The following is a 19,759-nucleotide window of genomic DNA, read 5'->3' as shown; positions in this document are numbered from 1 at the left end:
GTATTGAGAAGGGAACGAATCACTGACTTTGGCTCAGTGAGTGAGTAGGACAGGATATTGATTGGGTGAGATGTGATTGGGTGTGGCTCAGTGAGTGAGTAGGGCAGGGTATTGATTGGGTGAGATGTGATTGGCTGTGGCTCAGTGAGTGAGTAGGGCAGGGTATTGATTGGGTGTGGCTCAGTGAGTGAGTAGGACAGGGTATTAATTGGGTGAGATGTGATTGGGTGTGGCTCAGTGAGTGAGTAGGACAGGGTATTGATTGGGTGAGATGTGATTGGGTGTGGCTCAGTGAGTGAGTAGGACAGGGTATTGATTGGGTGAGATGTGATTGGGTGTGGCTCAGTGAGTGAGTAGGACAGGGTATTGATTGGGTGAGATGTGATTGGGTGTGGCTCAGTGAGTGAGTAGGACAGGGTATTGATTGGGTGAGATGTGATTGGATGTGGCTCAGTGAGTGAGTAGGTTAGGGTATTGATTGGGTGAGATGTGATTGGGTGTGGCTCAGTGAGTGAGTAGGACAGGGTATTGATTGGGTGAGATGTGATTGGGTGTGGCTCAGTGAGTGAGTAGGACAGGGTATTGATTGGGTGAGATGTGATTGGGTGTGGCTCAGTGAGTGAGTAGGGCAGGGTATTGATTGGGTGAGATGTGATTGGGTGAGATGTGATTGGCTGACCCAGCCTGTTCCTCCCTGATAACGTTTGTCTCCTTTCTGTCCTTGTTGGTTAGGAGGTGAGTGCGCTGGAGTGTGAGATCCAGTTACTGAAGAACCTTCATCACGAGCGGATAGTGCAGTACTACGGCTGCCTGAGGGACAAGGCTCATAAGACACTCACCATCTTCATGGAGTACATGCCCGGGGTGCGTACAGCTCTGCCAAGCCTGCTACCTCACTCACCAAATAGTTTCCTTTCTTCAACTCTATCAACCTCTGTTCATAAGAACATAAGAACATAAGAAAGTTTACAAACGAGAGGAGGCCATTCAGCCCATCTTGCTCGTTTGGTTGTTAGTAGCTTATTGATCCCAGAATCTCATCAAGCAGCTTCTTGAAGGATCCCAGGGTGTCAGCTTCAACAACATTACTGGGGAGTTGGTTCCAGACCGTCACAATTCTCTGTGTAAAAAAGTGCCTCCTATTTTCTGTTCTGAATGCCCCTTTATCTAATCTCCATTTGTGACCCCTAGTCCTTGTTTCTTTTTTCAGGTCAAAGAAGTCCCATGGGTCGACATTGTCTATACCTTTTAGGATTTTGAATGTTTGAATCAGATCGCCGCGTAGTCTTCTTTGTTCAAGACTGAATAGATTCAATTCTTTTAGCCTGTCTGCATACGACATGCGTTTTAAACTCGAGATAATTCTGGTTGCTCTTCTTTGCACTCTTTCTAGAGCAACAATATCCTTTTTGTAACGAGGTGACCAGAACTGAACACAATATTCTAGGTGAGGTCTTACTAATGCATTGTAGAGTTTTAACATTACTTCCCTTGATTTAAATTCAACACTTCTCAAAATATATCCAAGCATCTTGTTGGCCTTTTTTATAGCTTCCCCACATTGTCTAGATGAAGACATTTCTGAGTCAACATAAACTCCTAGGTTTTTTTCATAGATTCCTTCTTCAATTTCAGTGTCTCCCGTATGATATTTATAATGCACATTTGTATTGCCTGCGTGCAGTACCTTACACTTTTCTCTATTAAATGTAATTTGCCATGTGTCTGCCCAGTTCTGAATGCTGTCTAGATCATTTTGAATGACCTTTGCTGCTGCAACGGTGTTTGCCACTCCTATTTTTGTGTCGTCTGCAAATTTAACAAGTTTGCTTACTATACCAGAATCTAAATCATTAATGTAGATTAGGAATAGCAGAGGACCTAATACTGATCCCTGTGGTACTCCACTGGTTACCTCGCTCCATTTTGAGGTTTCTCCTCTAATCACTACTTTCAGTTTTCTACCAGTTAACCACTCCCTAATCCATGTGTATGCATTTCCTTGAATCCCCACTACTTTCAGTTTGAGAATTAATCTTTTATGCAGGACTTTGTCAAAAGCTTTCTGGAAATCTAAATAAACCATGTTGTATGCTTTGCAATTATTCATTGTCGATGTTGCATCCTCAAAAAATTAAGCAGGTTAGTTAGACACGATCTCCCTTTCCTAAAGCCATGCTGACTGTCTCCCAGGATACTGTTACTATATAGGTAATTTTCCATTTTGGATCTTATTATAGTTTCCATAAGTTTACATAAAATAGAAGTCAGGCTTATTGGTCTGTAGTTACCTGGTTCGGTTTTGTCTCCCTTTTTGTGGATCGGTATTACTTTTGCTATTTTCCAGTCTGTCGGTACAACCCCTGTGTCAAGAGACTGTTGCATGATCTTGGTTAGCGGTTTGTAAATAACTTCTTTCATTTCTTTGAGTACTATTGGGAGGATCTCATCTGGCCCAGGGGATTTGTTTATTTTAAGAGCTCCTAGTCCCTTTAACACTTCTGCCTCTGTTATGCTAAAGTTATTTAAAATTGGATAGGAACAGGTCGACATGTGGGGCATGTTGTCTGTGTCCTCCTTTGTAAAAACCTGTGAAAAGTAATCATTTAATATATTTGCTATTTTTTTTTCTTCGTCTATGATTTTGCCATTTGTGTCTCTTAGACATTTAACATCCTCTTTGAATGTTCTCTTGCTGTTATAATATTGGAAAAACATTTTGGAATTGGTTTCAGCCCCCTTAGCAATATTGATTTCTATCTCTCTCTTGGCCTTTCTAACTTCCTTTTTGACTTGTGTTTGCAGTTCCAAGTACTCTTGCTGTGTGCTTTGTTTTTGGTCCCTTTTAAACGCTCTGTAAAATGCCTTTTTTCGCTGAATATTTTTTTTAATTGATCTATTAAACCATTTTGGCCATTTTGTTTTAGATTTAGATTTGTCTACTTTTGGGATGTAATTGTTTTGCGCCTCTAGTACTACATTTTTAAAAAAACAGCCATCCTTTTTCTGTGGATATTTTCTCTATTTTACTCCAATCTACTTCTGTTAGTCTCTGTTTCATACCTTCATAGTTTGCTTTTCTAAAATTGTAAACCTTAGCTTTAGTCATTACTTTTGGGGTTTTAAAAAATACTTCAAATGAGACCATGTTGTGGTCTGAGTTTGCCAATGGCTCTCTGACCTCTGTTTTAGTTATTCTGGCTTCGTTATTTGAAAAGACTAAATCAAGGCATGCCTCCCCTCTAGTTGGTGCCTTGACAAATTGCGTTAGGAAGCAGTCATTTGTCATTTCCACCATTTCAATTTCATCCGTCGTGCCCCCCCATCGGGTTTTCCCATTTTATACAGGGGAAGTTGAAATCCCCCATTAGTATGGCTTCTCCTTTTCTACACGCATTACAAATGTCATTGTATAACAGATTATTTTGCTCAGCATCTGAATTTGGCGGTCTATAGCATGCTCCTATTATTATGCCCTTTGAATTTGTGTCCATTATTCTGACCCATATTGATTCTGCATTGTTTTCTTTGTCCTGATTTAACACCAGGGCTTCAAGGCTATTTCTTATGTATAGCGCTACCCCTCCGCCTCTTCTGTCCTGCCTGTCTTTCCTATATAGTGTGTTCCCACTAATATTATATTCGTCTCCATCACTCTCAGACAACCAAGTTTCTGTAACACCTATCACATCGTAGTTACTTGTTAGTGCAGTAGCATCAAGTTCTAACATTTTGTTTCTGAGACTTCTAGCATTAAGATAAATACATTTAATAGTGGTCTTACCTGAGTTGTTTCCCTTGTTTTGATGTGGTCTCCCTCCTGTTTTTTTGTTTTCTCCCCCCTTCATACTGCTGCCAGAGCTCAGCAGCACAGCGGCCCAGGGTGAGAACCTGCTGCTGTTGTGCAACATTAAGCACGTCATTCCATGAGAAACCCCTGCTTGTGACAGTCAGCCCATTCAGAGTGGAGGCTGGATTGATGATGGCTACATCATGAGCTACAAATGCAAGGGGAAACTTTTCTGATCCCATTCTAGACTTCTCAGGGCATGTTGCTGTGTGCAAAGACTTGTTAGGAAGAGTTTTAGAAATGATTTCATAAAGACAACTGGCTTGGATTTCACCCCCTGCCCCCAGTCCCTCATCCCCTGCCCTAAGTCTCATTACCCATGTTACAGAAGGAAGGTGTTTAGCTAGGTTTATAAATGAGGCACTCCACATTTCATTGGGGTGTTTCACTATTTTTACTAGACTGAAAATAATAATTGTGTTGAAAGCTGTTTGGTTGGACAGCGAGACTTTAGGCAAGACGAATTGAAACTAAAGTAGTCAGTGATTCAGCACATTGCACAGGAAGGAAATGTCTAAATGCTTTATCAGTTTAGGAACGGGGGAAATGCCCCTTGAGAGTGACAATCATGACATACAGTTTTATAATGGCTACAGTTTCAGACACTGGGGGACTGAGGCTGTGGAGTGTAACAGGCAGTGTTGTGTAATGCAGGGTTCGACATTAACCATGGCCCGGCGGCCCGGGGCCGGTAGAGATCGCAGTTTGGCCGGTAGTTATGAAGCACCACAGTCCCGACTGGGCCGCTTACATTTTTTACCTGTATAATGTATATAGTATAGTGCACATGGCTTCCATTTCATGAATGCAGGAAAATGGGTCAGTGTGCCAAAAAGCTGAAAAAAACGAATTTACAAACCCATTTTTAAAACTTACCCCCCCCCCCCCCCATAACGGCGTAATTGAACTCGTCCGAACTTTCGCGCCGCACGTCGTATGTGTTGCACAGTCAGCATCTGAGACTATGTGTTGAAGTGATGCTGGTAATACGCGTTACCTAGACATGGCAACTTTGTACGATGCAGGGGTTTTTTATTTTTGTTTTTTTTACAACTAAGCGGCCAACTACACTAATAAGCCAAAAGTAAAGTGTTTAAATCAATAATGATAAAGAAAGAAATTATGAAAAAAAAATTAAGACGAAAATATAGAGTGGAGTGGAAGAAAGACTTCTGCTTCATGATGACAGTGAAACAAATGTCAGTTTCCCAGACTCGCAAATAAAACAGCAGCTTTGTGTTGGGAATTCAACATTTAGTTGCCCTCATATCCAGCCTCACAGTAATAGTTTGCAGGATAGCAGGTGTTTGTTTGTTGCTGTGACTGCAGCGAAAAAAGATGCACCGATGAATACCCAGATACGCGCGTGGAAGCTGGACAACGGGATCGAACTGTCTAACGTTTTGATTTGGGATAAAATGTGTTCAGAAATGCCTTTCACAATCTTTACAGGGCTCGTTCGTATCAGCAGTAAGATTGGTGCTGACTTTGGAGAGGCTACAAGCGACAACCATCTGAGAACGATTACTTTTATTATTATTATTGTTTGAATAGTGTTTATTATTAGTATAAATCCGTTAACCTTTTAGCGTTGCAGTTAACATGGTAACAGCTCGGTTGCGGGTTTGCTTGTGAACGCGTATCATTTGTACACATACATTTTCAAGTCCTGAACACAGTGTTTTCATTTTCTGACAAGCACGCCAATGTGTGCATGTTAAATGGCTGAAATAATACAACAGCATATACTGAACGGCAACGCTTAGCCACTTATTTATTTGAGACGTGGGCTCTCTTTGGTTTCCGTAGACATTACTAAACATACAGAAATAAAAAATCATCATGAAAGAATATGCATGCAAGAATATGCATGCAAGCAAATTTTATTTATTTTTATTATTTTTTTTCCCCTTTCGGTTTTGCAGTTTGCACATGCACTTGGCTCGTTTATATAGTGTGTGAACCGGATGTTTACAATATCCTGCAAGGCATCTTGAAAGATGGCAGCTATTGATGTATTGCTCTGTTTTTTGTTTTTTTTTATAATTTTTAGTCGTTGCCAATTAGTTTTTATTATTTTCTCCCCAATTTGAAATGCCCAATTATTTTCTTTAGGCTCAGCTCACCGCTACCACCCCTGCGCTGACTCGGGAGGGGTGAAGATGAACACACGCTCTCCTCCGAAGCGTGTGCTGTCAGCCGCCCGCTTCTTTACACTCTGAAGACTCACCGTGCAGCCGCCTCAGAGCTACAGCGTCGGAGGACAACGCAGCTCTGGGCAGCTTACAGGCATGCCCGCAGGCGCCCGGCCAGACTACAGGGGTCGCTGGTGCGCGGTGAGCCGAGAACACCCTGGCCGACCTAACCCTCCCTCCCCCCGGGCGAACCTAACCCTCCTTCCCCCCGGGCAACGCTCGGCCAATTGAGCGCCGCCCCCTGGGAGCTCCCGTCCACGGTCAGCTGTGGAATAGCCTGGACTCGAACTTGCGACGTCCAGGCTATAGAGCGCATCCTGCACTCTAGCGACTGCTTTTACTGGATGCGCCACTCGGGGGCCTATTGCTCTGGTTTTTAATAGAGCCTGTTTTAGATTTTTATATACTGCTGTGGAAGAAAGCACTGGGGAGCACTTTGCTAATTTAATAAATACATTTCTTGAATGCCCACAGCAGGAGAATGCAGTTTATGCAATTCTGCACGGTTCTCCTACTGTCAGCATTAAACAAAGTAATTTGAGAAAAGATTGAATATATTTTACTATTTTGTGAGTTTTGTCGAGTTCGGCAAGATTTTGGTGTCTGACCAAAATTTCTAGCAGAGCTTCAGTTTCTCGCACTGTCCATGTAGTTTAGGATCACCAGATTACCACAGTGAAAAACTGGGAGTTTTTTTTTTTTTCTTTAATTTACTGACGCCATAGCAACTCTGAAGCCAAAAATAACAGTATATAAAATAACACAATAATAGTTTAAAAATGAAACATCGGGTGAATTTATTCCAGATGATAACTCATTGTCATCTAGTCAAAACATGTTAAATGTACAAAAAGCCAGATTTAAAAAATAGATCAGCTATTACCATTTAAACATATTGGTATATCAGAATGGTTAAACAAATAAACCATAAGAGTGTTTGTTTTATTTTTGAATGACGCTATCACACAACCCTAATACATTACTCTGCTATTAACTTGCCGAGCAGGGTGATACAGTTTTGTACTTATTATTGGGCCAGTTAAAATTGTATCCGGTCCAGTAAAACACTACCTCAGTGGCCCAAGGGGCCAGTAGTAAAAAAATCTAAATGTAGAGCCCTGCAGAGCCATTGCTGCTAATGCTGATTGAAGCTCTCCTGTGTGCAGGGCTCTGTGCAGCACTAGTGCTGGTCTTGTTCATGCTGATTGAAGCTCTCCTGTGTGCAGGGCTCTGTGCAGCACTAGTGCTGGTCTTGTTCATGCTGATTGAAGCTCTCCTGTGTGCAGGGCTCTGTGCAGCACTAGTGCTGGTCTTGTTCATGCTGATTGAAGCTCTCCTGTGTGCAGGGCTCTGTGCAGCACTAGTGCTGGTCTTGTTCATGCTGATTGAAGCTCTCCTGTGTGCAGGGCTCTGTGAAGGATCAGCTGAAGGCATACGGAGCGCTTACGGAGAACGTGACCCGGAAGTACACACGGCAGATCCTGGAGGGCATGTCCTACCTGCACAGCAACATGATCGTGCACCGCGATATCAAAGGTGAGCCTTCGGACTTATCATAACACTCAGGGGGGCGCAGGGTAATAGCCTGTGCTGTTTCTTTTTGCCATATTTCACATGTTTTGTGTAGCTGCTTTTATGAACTGGTGTAGCTAGTGCGCTTCGACATGGACACGGAAGGGTTAAACGTGAGAGCACAGGGCTGGCGGGAGGAAGACGGGGTCACAGTGCAGGCCCACAGACGCGGCATTCAGCCGAGCCCAGACAGAATGTCATAAATCTTCAACAGGAACACCCGTCTCCTCGGCAGCCCCTCAGCCCGGCTCAGAGGAAGGCTTGACTTCCTCTGTGACACCAGCACAGACACACACAGGCTAAAGAGCTTGTGTGCTGACTGCTTTCACGTCAGGCTTGCAACACATTCCTGCGGAGAGGCATTTAACTGCGCAGGAGATACTGGGGCTGCTAGTTAATGGTGCTAATGATGACTTGCAGTGAATAGCTTTGAGAATCCAGCACCCTCTCCCCCTCCCCCTCCCCTCTCCACAGTGCTGCCCTGTGCTCAGGCTCATTGCTGATGCTGCACTCTGAAGTCTCAGCTTTCGGATTATTGATTATATTATGGAAGGAAACAGTTGCTAATGGTTGTTCTGTTTTGCTGTTACATTGCGTGGGTGCAAGTGAAGGGATTGTGGAAGGTGAGGGCTGACAGCAGTGAAACTGGATCTAACTCATCAACGTTTCCAAACTACACAGTGATGTGAATCCTTAGCAGATCTGTTAGAGGCTGGGACGTGATACATGATTCATTGTTCCTACAGGGTCTGTTAGATCATGTTATTTCTACTGATGTGCAGTAATTACAATAATGCATGTTAGTCACAAGGAGCCATGTCCTGTGAGTTTAGACCAGAGACAAAAAATGCATTTTAAAAACCTTGAGCAGGAAATAATCCTGGCTCTAACATCAAGAAAGAAAAGCAGTCGAACACATTCCAGAGAAATACAAAATATCTATATATCTATATCTATATATATATATATATCTCTCTCTCTCTCTCTCTCTATATATATATATATATATATATATATATGTATATATATATTATAACACGATTCGCACTCACTCGGGTTCGTGCCCCTTTAAAAATACGACCCAACACACAGAAATGCTGTCTTGCGCGGTTGCGCTAATTTTTTTTAATAAAGACAAAAATAAAACAAATACACAAAATAAACACCTAGCTCTGTACGAGCACTAACTAACACACGGGAACACCCTTACTAACACAGGACAGCTAAGCTGTTTTCCCGACTTTTCAAAAAACCTCAAACTTAAACACACACTGGTTTGACACCGCACTTACTTTTTCTCTGGCTACTTGGAGACAGAGCACCTCTTCTGCCTCCTTCTACTCAGCAGCCACGAGCAGACTGCTTGCTCTCCTTTTAAATCCCCTAATAAAGCCCAGGTGTGGATAATCATTAATAATAAAACAATTAACAAATCAATTAGAAAATTAAATAAAACAACAAAGCAATACAAAACGGTGCATTCTCACATGTTTTTCTTTCTGCCGTCTCTCACAACCCGCTATCTTACAATATATATATATATATATATATATATATATATATATATATATATATATATATATATATTGTAAAGCTACAGGGTGGTTTTATTGATTTGTTTGTTTGTTTGTTTGTTTGATTCTTTTAAAGGGGCCAATATTCTGCGTGACTCTGCGGGTAACGTGAAGCTGGGGGATTTTGGCGCCAGCAAGCGCCTGCAGACCATCTGCATGTCCGGGACGGGGATCCGCTCAGTCACCGGCACCCCCTACTGGATGAGTCCGGAGGTGATCAGCGGGGAGGGCTACGGCAGGAAGGCTGATGTGTGGTAAGACCTCCGTCCAGTTACAGCTCAGCCCAGGGAAGGCTCCACCTGCTGTGAAGTCATTGTAGGTTCCCCTTTGCAATCTGATTGGCTAGGATCCATCAGGAGAGGATGTGATTGGATGAGAGCCAGAATCTGTTGCCGGGCAGCTATTTTTGGGGTTGTAATTTTCCTAGTGCACGTGCTGCATGAATGACATGAGTGCCTTGGCACAGTGAAGGCAGGAGAGCCGTGCCAGGACTCTGCAGCGCCACCAGCCCAGTGTCACTCCATCCAGCACACTGGCTGGTTTACTAGTGATCGGAAAAAAAATGTTTCCATGAAATCATTCCTGATGTCTGTTCTAATTGACCCTACAAGGCAAAAGTGATATGTTCCTTTCCAAAAATTATGGGCCCTTTCTTCAAATGCAGTTCTAATAATAAGCTGGAAAGTGATGTCCCTGGTATCCTGTGCTGACCCTGTGTTGTTTCTGCTGGTAGGAGTCTGGGCTGCACAGTGGTGGAGATGCTGACGGAGAAGCCACCGTGGGCAGAGTTTGAAGCCATGGCAGCCATTTTCAAGATCGCCACCCAGCCAACCAACCCCCAGCTCCCCTCGCACATCTCGGACCACTGCCGGGACTTCCTGAAGCGCATCTTCGTGGAGGCGAAGCACCGGCCATCCGCAGAGGAGCTGCTGAGACACCCCATCTCTCAGACCGTGTTCTGAGCTCGCCCCCCCCTCTCCAGACAGATGGACTGGGGGCGGCCCGCCGAGCTGCAGCGTTACCAGCTTCTTCATCCCGTGGAGAGAAGGGAGCAATCCATCACCAGCAGGGGTGCTGCAAAGAAACTAAGTGTGTGTGTGTCTCTGAAAACAGAGAAGCAGTTATCCTTCAAGTTCAGTGCTCGCACTACCAGTGCAATCCAGAAGAGGTGACTGCAGGCTGTCAGATTTCTTGTCCAAAGACTTTGTGTTGCTGATGACAGATCTGCAGAGCCCAGGATCCACTGGAGTATTTGTACTTGTGCCAATCCGTCTGATCTTGTTCCTGCCTTCACCGTCCTCCCGTGCAGTAGCTCAGGAGAGACGTGTGTCTTCATACCTTTACCAAAGAGTATTTCCTCACTGGAGCCACACAGCTGTACTGTGCTGTGCCCGGCGCCCTCGGGGTTTAAAAAGGGATTCCGCTTCCGAAGCATACCAAAGAAAAGTGTCCTTACTGAGAGAATTATAATGATTGCTTTAAATATCCACTCCAGTATTTTATACTTTACCAAATGCTATCTGTTACTGCGGCATGGAGAAAAGACTCTCACAGGGGTTCAGACATGCCAAATCCTAGCATTTATTTTTTCAGAAATGCACTTTTTATGAATGTAGTTTTTTTTAGCTTTTAGCTCTTTTCTTCTCATATAATGTGATGCCTCTTTTACTTTATTTATATCCTCGAGTTCATTAATTGATGAGGTTTTTTTTTTATATCCCGACTCTAGACTGTTTGAAATCTAATGATGCCTTTAAAACAAAAAAGAGAAAAAGCAGCTGGTTTTGCAGAGAATATGCAGAAGGTTTATTTGTAGTGAAGATCTGGGAGAAATGATCAATCGCCTTGTTTCCTGTCAGATCTCATCAATCCACAGAATAAGGGTAGACTGTAGTATAACTGTAGAACCTGAGGATTCATTTAGTTTGACATGTTTTCAGCTAAATGTACCAGTGTATAAGCCCATTAATGTGCAGTGTTACCTGCCTGTCTCCAAATGAATTGGCTATTCCTGTGGCTATGTAGTCTTGCTGGTAGAGAAGGCTCCCTCATTGGCACAATGACCAGCTCATCATTAAGACTAGTCTGTCAGAACATCGTTCCTCTGACTAGCTCTCCTTTTGGACCTTTATCTGGGATTCAAATAACTGCAGGCAGAACTGCTTTACAAGAACACCTGCTTCTCATTATTCATGGGCTGCTGCCAGTATCTTCAAACCAACAAAGCACGCTAAATGAACCCTGTGGTCCTTTACAAGGAGGGGTTTAGTAAATAAATATGCCGAGCTGCACGAGAATGATTTAAAACCATCGGTGGTACTTTCATCAGAAAAGATGTTAATTCATCTTGCTTACTTCACAAAAGCAAGCCCACGTTGTCATGGCAGCCCATCGCTTGTGAACCACTGCCTTCATAGGGTGAGTGGAGAGGGTGGGAGGCGCTCCAGACAGTGATTCTGCAGTGTGTGTCTCAGCTCTGCAGTGGAATCTGACAGGGTGTGAGTATAGTGGAGAGAGGCGCTCCAGACAGTGATTCTGCAGTGGAATCTGACAGGGTGTGAGTATAGTGGAGAGAGGCGCTCCAGACAGTGATTCTGCAGTGTGTGACTCAGCTCTGTAGTGGAATCTGACAGGGTGTGAGTATAGTGGAGAGAGGCGCTCCAGACAGTGATTCTGCAGTGTGTGTCTCAGCTCTGCAGTGGAATCTGACAGGGTGTGAGTATAGTGGAGAGAGACGCTCCAGACAGTGATTCTGCAGTGTGTGTCTCAGCTCTACAGTGGAATCTGACAGGGTGCGATAGCCTGGCATTTCTCCCAGCCTGACGATTCTGTTTAGCCCAGGGTACATCTGCCTCATTATTAAGAGTAACATAAATAAACACAGTTGAAATGTTTTATATACTGTAATGTTGTGACCTTCATATCCCAAAGGGCCATTCCCAAAAGGACAGATCAGGAACATCCTTAATTGGAAAATGTTCTTTTTTTGGGTGGGGGGTATCTTTTGCATCAAAAGATGTTATTTAAACCTTTATTGACAACACCGGGTAGGAATCTGTGCTGTAGATTTATACAAGTTCTTACACCCGGAACATGTGTTTCAGCCCTTCAGACAGTGCATCGATCTCATGTATACGGTATTATACGTGTTAACTCTACACAAGGATATTAACTGCACCCTAATAATGAGCTATTTTAAGACAGCTGTACAAACATGGTGGTGTAACACAGTAACCCTGACCCTGTGCGGAGGCATTTTTGTCCAGTTGCCACAGTAGAAGCTTGTAAATAGGTTTTGTGTTGCCATGTTTGGTTTGCTAGAATATTTGAATAAAAGGACAGAAAAAGCAGGTATTATCCTGTATGGTATACAATCCAAATACCAGCAGGCCTGTCTTTACACCCCATGTAGAATACAAACTTTTCAGTTTACTATTGAAGTTAAATGTTACTCTCATGCAAGCAGTTCCAAGGCAGGCTGCTGTTAACAGGACTGTAAATGGGTCAGGCTGCTGCTTCATCTGTAACTGTGTAGTCACAGGGAATGTCCTCTATTGCATCAAGCATTGAGAAGAGTTTCTTGCTGCGGTTTCATGGTCACTGATGAGCACTGGCAGGGTGGGACCCTGGGTTAAACAGAAGACTAGGAACCAGTATATATATATATATATATCGATAGGGGGCTTGCAGTGCAAAGCCAGCCCAGTGTATCAAATGTATTTACAATAAAATGATCAATATACCTATTGATAGTGTGGGTGTTTGTGATTATTGCAGTTCTAATGCTGTTGATAGGATTGATGACTTTATTCCTTTTCTATTTTAACCCCCCAAGTTTACCTGAGTCACATAACAGGTCTGTCCTGATAAGCCTCTCAACTTTACCTTGCTGGTGCTGCAGAGGTAAGCCCAGAGCCTCTCTGCTTTACCTTGCTGGTGCTGCAGAGGCAAGCCCAGAGCCTCTCTGCTTTACCTTGCTGGTGCTGCAGAGGCAAGCCCAGAGCCTCTCTGCTTTACCTTGCTGGTGCTGCAGAGGCAAGCCCAGAGCCTCTCTGCTTTACCTTGCTGGTGCTGCAGAGGCAAGCCCAGAGCCTCTCTGCTTTACCTTGCTGGTGCTGCAGAAGCAAGCCCAGAGCCTCTCTGCTTTACCTTGCTGGTGCTGCAGAGGCAAGCCCAGAGCCTCTCTGCTTTACCTTGCTGGTGCTGCAGAGGCAAGCCCAGAGCCTCTCTGCTTTACCTTGCTGGTGCTGCAGAGGCAAGCCCAGAGACTCTCTGCTGTACCTTCCTGGTGCTGCATAGCTAAGCTCAGAGTCGACCCTCTGGCTTGGGGTTCGTTCCCTCCTCTCTGTTTACATGCCTGTTGGTTACCTCATCTACTGGTTTTGTCAATAAATTGGAAACAGCAGGGGGTGGAAATCTGCTTCAAGGGCAGGGCTTCAGACTAATCCATCCCGTTTGTGACTGTTCAACACTTTCAGAAGTCTTTCCCTTTGCAGGCATGTCCTCTGTTCTTGTAAACTGGAGAAGCGAAGGAGACGCCAGCGTTTACTTCCACACAACCCCGCCCTTAAACCAGCTTGGGGCCGTGCAATATCTGCATCCACACCACTGCCAGCGCCCTGTCCCACTAGTTAACAGAAGCCAGGACTCATTAGTAACAAGAACTTGGATTCTGAAACTGAGGAATTTGTGCAAATTAATCCCATAATGAGTTTCAAATAGAAAAAGTGTTTCTTTAGAAATAACTAAACTGTAAAGTGTGACTGACTATTCACATATATGAGAGTCTCCTCTGGCTCTCAGGCACTGTGTCTGGGGGTTAAATGAAAGTTTTGGTTAGTAGATTTCACGAGGGCGCACACAGACAGATGTATGGACGCGCTGTATCTAATAAGAACCAAGAATACAAAATGTAAAATCTTGTTTATTTTACATGGTGATAATATTCCATAAACATGTACATGACACTTCTTTTTTAAAATCTTAATGCATTAAAAAAAGACAAATTCAGATACAAGTTTCAGACAAAGCTACTAAACAGAGTACAGTACTGAATACAAAATACATATACAAAAAAAAAAAAAAAACACACAAATGATCATACCCTAATGATCATATCAAGGCCACCGCATCATACCACAGGTCAAGTCAATCAAATTCACACAAACAGTTAAAACTAGCAATCCCTTTTCCCACCCCACCCAGAATAAGCCAAATGGATCAGTCAGTTCTTTTTTTAAAACTTCATCCTACATACAGATAGTCTTGTGTTTTTCACCAGTACCAGTGCAGAAAGCATGCAGTACCTTAAGTGAGCTATTAGTCAATGCAGGCAGTATTGGGGCATTGCACCCGTATAGCTGTGAGTATTGCATTGCCAGGTGCAGGGTCAGTGGTATACATTCACAGAAAGACGATTCCTCACTTAAGGTATTTACACTTCAATAACAGACATCTCAAAACACAGATGTAACGCACACTTAACAACATATACCCTTATAAAGAAACCCTTAAACTAGATCTGTCGCTGTAGACAGTACAATATAGATATTTGCATTTCCATCGTACAGTATTCTCTCTGAGAGCCAGGTTACAGTCACTGCACAAGAAAAACTCACTGCGTTCGCACTGCGCAAAGGAAAGAAAGTATTGTAAAATGGTATTATAACAAAATATTGTAAAGAACAAACTGAGAGAATGTGAATTCTCATCAATCGAGGGGAGCCATGCACCAAGGGACTCGATCAATATAGTACTAAAAAAAGAAACTTGGAAGAATGAAATGAGGCCAATGTTCCAAGAAGAAGTCTTCCTCAGTTATTATTGTATTGTATGTGCAGCTTTGTGCTGAACCGGTTGCACCTCCAGTAAGGCACACACCTGTATTGAATCAGAAAGCAGAGCTCTAAAATGGACATTGCAGAACCGTGATTGTGACGGGCTGGTCCAATATACAAGCTCAGGGCAGCTCTGCAGGAGCTTCTCCTTTTCCATGTGGCTCTATCAAATAAAACTTCCACTTAGCTGTAAGGAATTAAAACACAGGCATATTCTCATCAATAATGCCTCTGCCAGCTCGACTCTCATGCAGTGTGTTTGATTCCCGCCTGCTGTGGGGGAGAATTCTTCAAAGCTAAATCACAGAGTCAGGTCTCCACGCACTCCCCACTGTGAGACACGAAGTGATACCAACACCGTTCTAAATGATCTGGTGCAAGGCCGTCTGAGGCAGGATTCTCAGCCTTCAGTAACAGAACAATTAACAAGAGCCTGCCGTTCCAGTTCCATTCAGTAATAAATTGACTTTTACCTACTGCTACACCTCTGAAACCCCAATGCAAAGCAGCGACCCCTGCTGACTAGGAGGGCAGTGACTGGGGCTCATTCATTGACACCATCAGACACTGGGGCAGAGTTGAAAAGTGATTTGAACTCTAACGCGATTGCCACAATTTCATCTGACAGCATGAGTTTAAAATACTATCAGCAGTACGTTAATTAAGTTATTTAATGACAACTCTACGAAATGTGACAAAATCTTTGAGACTGCAGCTGAAGCCAGAGGCAGGCAGTCCCAGTTTGATACTGGGAACGAGAAGAGAGTGAGTTTCAGACTGGTTTTATCGTGCAGGTGTACTGAATTAAATAACTGATGTAGGAGATAAGGTCTGGTTCTCTTGCTGTCCTCCTGCCAGGGATATCAAATAAGTGATAGAAAACAAGTGTGTTCTCATGGTGAGAAGAGGTGCAGACAGGTCACGGTTCAGACTGCCTTCAGTGTCTCACATGAGGACCAGCACGGCTTTAACAACTTTCTACAGACAGATAAGAAACCCACTCCAGCGCAACAGAACACCCCATGGACAAGAAAAACATTCAGGAAAATGAAGAACCTCCAATTCACCCAGAAGATGACATCCTCTGCATTTCACACCCACCGCCTCAAAGTGATCGAAATCTGGATGTGATTTTAGAAAAATACACACACAGTAAATCAAGCAGCCCCTCAACACAGTCCTGCCCCCTTCGCTTGTTTAGAAAATGTGGGAGTTTGTGAATGGAAACTGGGAGCTGCGCCATTGAAAACTTTCATTTAATTAAAACCAGACAAAGAAAAATAATGTTTTTCAATGGAGACAATCCTACTGTTGAGTATTCAAGTGTGAGGGTCTGGAACCAACTCCCCAGTAATGTTGTTGAAGCTGACACCCTGGGATCCTTCAAGAAGCTGTTTGATGAGATTCTGGGATCAATAAGCTGCTAAAAACCAAACAAGCAAGATGGGCCGAATGGCCTCCTCTCGTTTGTAAACTTTCTTATGTTCTTAAGGGGGCTTAGGAAACCAGATCCACAGCACAGCCCTGCCTGAGAGGGTTCAAACAGGGAGCTCCCTGTGACTCGCTGCAAAGAGCTTCTCTTCTTCTCGCAGCAGCAAGTGTGTCTGTCCGTCTCTCTACTCAACTGGCCATGGTTTTTCTATCCAACAGCAGAACACACACTGAAAAACAGCTGCAGTTCATGAGTCTGATTCTACACAGGTGGTGTCTTACTGCACTGCAATGGCATTGTACCTGCAGTGAACAGACGGCTATAGTATACCTGCAGGTCCCATATACAGTATAAACCAAAAACACAGCTGCAGTGCCAGAGAACATCTGTAGGGGTCACTATGCACCACACACACACACACACACTCCACTGCTGAATTCCAGTCCTAACCACACACAGGGCCAGGATGAAGATTATCCTCGAGCAGCGTTGCTATGAAATAGGAGTTCATTACAAACAAACACAGCCCAAGAGCAAGAACTGGAACTTTAAAAAGCAAATCTATCCCTTGTGCCTGTACTGGACTTCCAGCCGCCAGGCTTGTTATTCACAGCCGCAGGGCTCGTTATTCACAGCAGCCATGCTCGTTATTCACAGCAGCCATGCTCGTTATTCACAGCAGCCATGCTCGTTATTCACAGCCGCCATGCTCGTTATTCACAGCCGCAGGGCTCGTTATTCACAGCCGCAGGGCTCGTTATTCACAGCCGCAGGGCTCGTTATTCACAGCCGCAGGGTTCGTTATTCACAGCCGCCATGCTCGTTATTCACAGCCGCAGGGCTCGTTATTCACAGCAGCCATGCTCGTTATTCACAGCCGCAGGGCTCGTTATTCACAGCCGCAGGGTTCGTTATTCACAGCAGCCATGCTCGTTATTCACAGCCGCAGGGCTCGTTATTCACAGCAGCCGGGCTCGTTATTCACAGCCGCAGGGCTCGTTATTCACAGCCGCAGGGCTCGTTATTCACAGCAGCCGGGCTCGTTATTCACAGCCGCAGGGCTCGTTATTCACAGCAGCCGGGCTCGTTATTCACAGCAGCAGGGCTCGTTATTCACAGCAGCCCCCGAAGGGGGTTCACTACTTTGAGTCGGGGAGGGGAGGCGACTCCAGACTTCCATTAAACTTCCACTATATCACATTGATTCACAGATAGTGGTTAAAGTGGAGGAACTACAATAAGGAGCATTCTTTTATACAAGAAACTGTACAGTTACAATGTCATTGTGTGGGGTAATCTCATATATAAGCATTTCATTTCTATCATTATAAACATATTTGTCAATCTTCATGTTTTAATAGTTTCACAAAATCGAAGGGCAGCAGTGTGGAGTAGTGGTTAGGGCTCTGGACTCTTGACCGGAGGGTTGTGGGTTCAATCCCCAGTGGGGGACACTGCTGTTGTACCCTTGAGCAAGGTACTTTACCTAGATTGCTCCAGTAAAAACCCAACTGTATAAATGGGGAATTGTATGTAAAAATAATGTGATATCTTGTAACAATTGTAAGTCGCCCTGGATAAGGGCGTCTGCTAAGAAATAAATAATAATAATAATAATAAATCACCCAAACAACTTCCGTCCCCTACCTTATATTAAATATAAAAAGGATGGATTCCTAGATTACTGCGCAAATATAAAAACTTTCAGAAAAACTACAAAAAGGAGAAGCGCCAGGGGCTCCCGAGTGGCGCATCCAGTAAAGGTGCTCCACGTGGAGTGCAGGATGCGCTCTATAGCCTGGACGTCGCGAGTTCGAGTCCAGGCTATTCCACAGCCGACGGTGGATGGGAGCTCCTAGGGGGCGGCGCACAATTGGCCGAGCGTCGCCCGGGGGGAGGGATGGCTAGGTCGGCCAGGGTGTCCTCGGCTCACCGCGCACCAGCGACCCCTGTAGTCTGGCTGGGCACCTGCAGGCTTGCCTGTAAGCTGCGTTGTCCTCAGACGCTGTAGCTCTTGGGTGGCTGCATGGTGAGTCCGCAGTGTGAAAAAAAGCAGTCGGCTGACGGCACACGCTTCAGAGGACAGCGTGTGTTAGTCTTCTCCCTCCCGAGTCAGAGCAGGGGTGGTAGTGGTGAGCTTCAAATCATAATTGGATATTTCAAATTGGGAGAAAATAAAGACTGACACAAGCCAGACCCTGTGGGTTCGGTTCCAGATCTCCGCTGTTCTGATATCAATCACGTTTATACAAAATCAGAAGCAAATCAATTTTAGTTAACAAACTAGCAAAACAAAAGAAACAGAAATTAATTTGTTCTTGATAACAGGGTTTTCAGCCCCAACAGTAAAAAATTCACTGTTGTGGAAACACTGTTGCAGACAACAAATTGGTTTCTGCGTTTATCGCACTCAAAACACAAACTTGTTTTTTTTGTTTTTGCTTTGGGTTTGCTGTGTTGCTGCCCCTGATGAAGTTGACTTGCTGTTAGTTCCCGAAACAGCCCTGCTCTGTATTACTTTCCTCCTGTTGCCAGCCAGTCACCTTTGGAGTACAAATGTCTGCCAAACTAACATATCTTCCTGCTTCAATGCCACTAAAATAACAGATGCTGCATTCCTCCATACTGATGCTCACAATGATAGAAAGCCACACACCTCAGAACACTTGCACCTGGTATTCAGCCAATCACTGCTTTCTACAACACCTGCCTCTCAATTACTTCACAATCAAGAAGCAACCAATGACCCTATTAGGAAATGTACTTCAAATAAACAAAACATGACAAAATGTAAAAATGAATGAAATGTGAAATAAAAAGGCTCTGTCGGGCATGCATGTGGAAACACCCTTCATCTCGGAGGACGTACAGTCCAGTTAGACGCACAGGATTAACACCATCAACCCGCAGGTCTAACGAATGCATCCTCCTCTGTATTGAAAACGTGTCATTCACTCACACACAATGAAAGAGGCCGTGCATTCGTTCTTACAGGCTAATTCATGTCTACTGGTTACACAATAAGAAACCAAGTCAAGAACACAAACACTCTCACCAGCCATATGCAATGGCACAGATCAGCAGCTCCGACCAGCGCATTGGCTTAGCTTCTTACAGTTTCATGAAGGAGTGGGTGAAGTTTATGGACAGTTCACCATCTGTATAGATGCATCTGATCTCAAAGGACATGAAAAGCAGTTTAACCCCTTCAGTGCCCGATGACTCACCATGAAAACTACAACCTTGTGTGGTGAAAGGAAGGGAATAAAAAAAAATGAAATGGAAATCCAAGCACTAAG

At 44.0% G+C, this 19,759-nt stretch overlaps 1 protein-coding gene across 3 annotated transcripts in view; it reads left to right on the top strand.

Moving 5' to 3' along the window:
- Positions 1-12,938, top strand: part of LOC117435074 (mitogen-activated protein kinase kinase kinase 3-like) — a 56,563-nt gene extending 43,625 nt beyond the window's left edge. For all 3 annotated transcript variants that reach the window (XM_034057994.3, XM_034057993.3, XM_034906840.2), the window contains 4 exons: positions 733-864; positions 7,452-7,581; positions 9,268-9,445; positions 9,925-12,938. In XM_034057994.3, coding sequence (XP_033913885.1) covers positions 733-864; positions 7,452-7,581; positions 9,268-9,445; positions 9,925-10,153 — 669 coding nt within the window. In that variant the 3' untranslated portion in view covers positions 10,154-12,938. The remainder of the gene's footprint in view (positions 1-732; positions 865-7,451; positions 7,582-9,267; positions 9,446-9,924) is intronic.
- The last annotated feature ends 6,821 nt before the right edge of the window (positions 12,939-19,759 follow it).

Source organism: Acipenser ruthenus, chromosome 28, assembly GCF_902713425.1.
Source record: "Acipenser ruthenus chromosome 28, fAciRut3.2 maternal haplotype, whole genome shotgun sequence".
NCBI lineage: Eukaryota > Metazoa > Chordata > Actinopteri > Acipenseriformes > Acipenseridae > Acipenser > Acipenser ruthenus.
Note: the sequence above shows the minus strand (reverse complement) of the source record. Positions and strands in the feature narration are given on the sequence as shown.